The sequence below is a fragment of the Rhincodon typus genome, chromosome 3 (genome assembly GCF_021869965.1).
Source record: "Rhincodon typus isolate 14 chromosome 3, sRhiTyp1.1, whole genome shotgun sequence".
Classification (NCBI taxonomy): Eukaryota; Metazoa; Chordata; class Chondrichthyes; order Orectolobiformes; family Rhincodontidae; genus Rhincodon; species Rhincodon typus.
The window spans coordinates 80,902,997-80,906,651 of record NC_063334.1 but is presented as its reverse complement, the minus strand read 5'-3'; the positions used below and the strand labels follow the sequence as shown (position 1 = coordinate 80,906,651).

At 42.4% G+C, this 3,655-nt stretch overlaps 2 protein-coding genes across 8 annotated transcripts in view; one reads left to right on the top strand and one right to left on the bottom strand.

Moving 5' to 3' along the window:
- Positions 1-3,655, bottom strand: part of LOC109933509 (endoplasmic reticulum aminopeptidase 1) — a 263,565-nt gene that overhangs the window by 121,454 nt on the left and 138,456 nt on the right. The window lies entirely within an intron of this gene.
- Positions 1-3,655, top strand: part of cast (calpastatin) — a 242,450-nt gene that overhangs the window by 182,542 nt on the left and 56,253 nt on the right. For all 6 annotated transcript variants that reach the window (XM_048595061.1, XM_048595063.1, XM_048595062.1 and 3 more), the window contains one exon: positions 1,172-1,297. In XM_048595061.1, the coding sequence (XP_048451018.1) occupies positions 1,172-1,297 (126 nt within the window). The remainder of the gene's footprint in view (positions 1-1,171; positions 1,298-3,655) is intronic.

The window sequence follows — 3,655 nt, the reverse complement described above, 5'->3', positions numbered from 1 at the left end:
GCTTGGCCTGCTGTGTTCATCCAGCTCTACGCCTTGTTATCTCAGATTCTCCAGCATCTGCAGTTCCTACTATCTCTGATACCATGTCATAACAGGACTGGATGTGGGGTGGCTATAAAACAGAAGGATGAAGTCAGGCTTTAAAGTTATTGAATTCGATGTTGAGTCCTAGAAGCTGCAGGGTCCCCAGGTGAAAAATGAGATGCCGTTCTTTTGAGCTTGGACTGAGACTCACTGGAACACCGTAGCTGGCCTGCGACAGCAATGTTGGGTGGCAACATGGTGGTGTATTGAAGTGGCAGGTAACTGAAAGTTGGATATTTCAGTTGTTGCCCAAGATGGGACAACCCACTGTGACAGAAGTTAAATTGTGAATGTGTGAGACCTCTTCTTTAATATTGTGGACAAGCCTAAGAGTAACATGAACATGCTTGGACCATGTCAGAAATGATAAATTCACATGGGTGTATTGAAACCTTATTTCCATCAGACTGAAAACAAAAAATGCTGGAAATCACAGCGAGTTAGGCAGCATCCATGGAGAGAGAGAGAGCAAGCTAACGTTTCAAGTCCAGATGACTCTTCATCAGAGCCTTATTTCCATCACTTCTGCTAACCCCCAGAGCATTTTCTTGCTCTTTATTTAACAATCAGAATGAAAGGCATTTAAAATTATTGAAGAACTAATACAACTTTCTATGGTCCAGTTTCTAGATCTTATAAATGTAAGAATTAAATGTGGTTCTATTTAAAGAAAATAGCATCTCATTAATTTTTTCATCAGGATGTATGAAGGTACTGACTATAATTCTTGCTTTCTACTTGCACATCGGTTCCAATGTCACCATTGACGTCTTGTGAAAACAGAATATGCAGGTATAACTGAACCCTGCACAAGGATAAAACTGAGAGATTATCCATCACAGTCCCCTGCACATTCCAGATGTGGGCCTGACAGAGGCCATCTCCTAAGCCTTTCTATAGGGTTACATTGACATGTGAGAAGCTAAAATTAGGGAACAAGAAAATGTGGATTTAGTGTTAATTGCAGTTAATGCAGGTTCCTGCATTCAATATTTTGCTTCAATATTGTGGAATTCAGGTCCTTTTATCGATGTTATTTAATTATCATGGAGATGGTTTAACTACATTTGTTCTATTATAATCACAGGGTACAACAGAAGATGATGTCCTGGAGTCTCTGTCAGCAGACTTTGACCTTAGCTCGTCAGCTCCAATTTCGAAATGCTCGGCTGTGACCTCTCACTCTGCAGTTCCACTGTCAGTGCAGAAGCAGGTGTGTTCCAGCTCAAAACTATTTAAGACTGCAGATGGGGGACAATCTTCCCTTGTCCTGCTGGATGGAATGGCACTTGCATGACTCCTTTTTCACTGTCCAGCTGCAGCCATAATGGCTTGTCTTCCGGCTCCTGCTCTGTTACCTTGTGTCACCCAGGGAGCATTACATTGCTATCATTTTTCTCATCATATTCTGCTGCCAACCCTCTCAACTCTGCAATTCATTCCCTACATCTGTCGTCCTTTAAGCGCCTCAAAACCTACATACTTAATCGAGCAGCTGATGTTCTGTCCTAATATTCCTTACTATTCAGTGTCAATCTTTATTTGATAGCTCGGCTTTGAAGCATTGAGAATATTGCACTATGCTTAATGTACTATGCTACTGCAAGTTGGAAGTCAAGTCCGCATCTCCCCCAGGCTGCTGACACATCTGACCTCCTCTAGTGCTTTACATCCCCCTTAAAAGTGACCAGTAAAAACCTTGAAAGAAGCATTTTGACATTTTTGAAGATTCTGTCTAGTTTTATCACCAAGTTCATAAGAAATAGGTTTTGTGGCCCATCAGGCCTATACTGCCATTAAGTATGAGTATGTCTCTCTAAAAAGGACAGGCAGTACAAATAACTAACTGCCATCTGGCAGAGGGAGTGAGCATTTGAGACGTGGTTACAGTGTCTTGGATGTGTTGAGCCTCTTGGTTGGGATTCACTGACAGTAATGACTTTAAATATAAAAGGGAGGTGCTTTCTTTTGTCCTTGTTTGGTCTGAGACTTTAAGGTCTGGAAGCGAGTGAACCTGGCAGAACCCAATCTGCAAGTAGGCAGTGCTTTGATAGCATTGCTTACAACACCTTCCATCCAGCCTCTAGATCATTAGTCCAGGCCTGTAGATTACAATAGCATTTATCACAGTCACTGTCCCCAGAATGTCTCCTATGACTGCATGTCACACTTCAGGTGTTAACAAACTTGTAGAAATATTTGGTAAGTGAAACTGAAACAACAAATGTGATGTTCTTTGTCTGACAAAGGAACCTCCGAAAGCTCCCACAGCTGCCACAGTGTCTGTGGGTAAAAGTAATGCAAAGGGGAGTGAGGGAAAATATAAAATGTGAAATTGCTGGCAGCAAACAGTAGCAGCAGAGGAATGGCACAAACAGATCCATTCACATCTCACTCATCAAAGACCTTCCAGTATCAACATGGAGTAGTTCTAACTCTATGACACCAATTTATAGTTCTGATGGTCCTAAAGTTCACCCTTCAGTTTAGTTATATTGCACTTAAAATTCAATCTCATAGCTTCTGGTGGTGATGTATAGATAGCCACATCCCTGCAGTACAGGAATCACTGCTGACTGCCCTATGGAGGGCATGCAATGCATGACATCTGGATTGGCACACTTTCTGTGTGTCCAAAGAGCTTGGAAGGTTCCAGATGTCAATGGGCTGTTGCAATGCACAAAAATTAAAATTGACCAATAATTTTTCTGAGACCAACTTCTTTATTCACTCCTAAAATAAGAAATTTAGCAAGCATGGATGAGCCCACTTCTAGGGCTTTTTAAAGGACCTCTCAAGAAGTTGCATGGAGGTGCTTTTTATTTAGTTAAACTGATGCCAACTCGGTGGAAAAACCGTGACTATTTGTGCTGATGACAGGCTGAGAAAATTACATAGCCTTTCCTAAATATGGAGGCAACAGTGCAGTCACTTGCTGTGCAACATGAGCAGGACTCGCAGAGGCAGAGGTACAGGGAGGAACCAGCGTAGGGAGAGAGGAGTAGAGGTCTCTTGTTCGAATACCCTACTCTATGAAGTTCTTCTGGGAACATTAGAGTTTTGTTGGGATGAACCGAGAGCAGTGTCACAGTTGACTATGATTCACAATAGAAGTTCATGACTGAGTTGGGATATCTCCTTTGTGAAGACCTGGAGGCTCAACCAAGATTGAGGACAGCACCCTTGTGGCTGGGAAGATCACCATCTCACCATTTTCTTCTTTGCAACTGGTTCCTTGCAGGCTGGAGTTGGTGACATGAGTAACATCTTGCAGTTGATAACCATAAAGGTATCTGGATGTGATCAATAGCATGAACTGGAGGAGAGGACTTCATTCTCTTCTTCATGAGAAGGGACATTCCCTAAGCTGATAGGGCATATGGATATGCAGAGGAGTAGGCTTTCTGATGGCTCTGCAGACCCTGCGTATTAACAGTGAGTGATCCCACAACTGCAAGGACCTACCACCTAGTCATTGTGCAGTAGATGTGTAATTGCATGATGAAATTCCTAGCCCTCTTCAATGTGTGTTGACCTGAGAACACTCATAATGCATTTTTCCTTTGGCTGT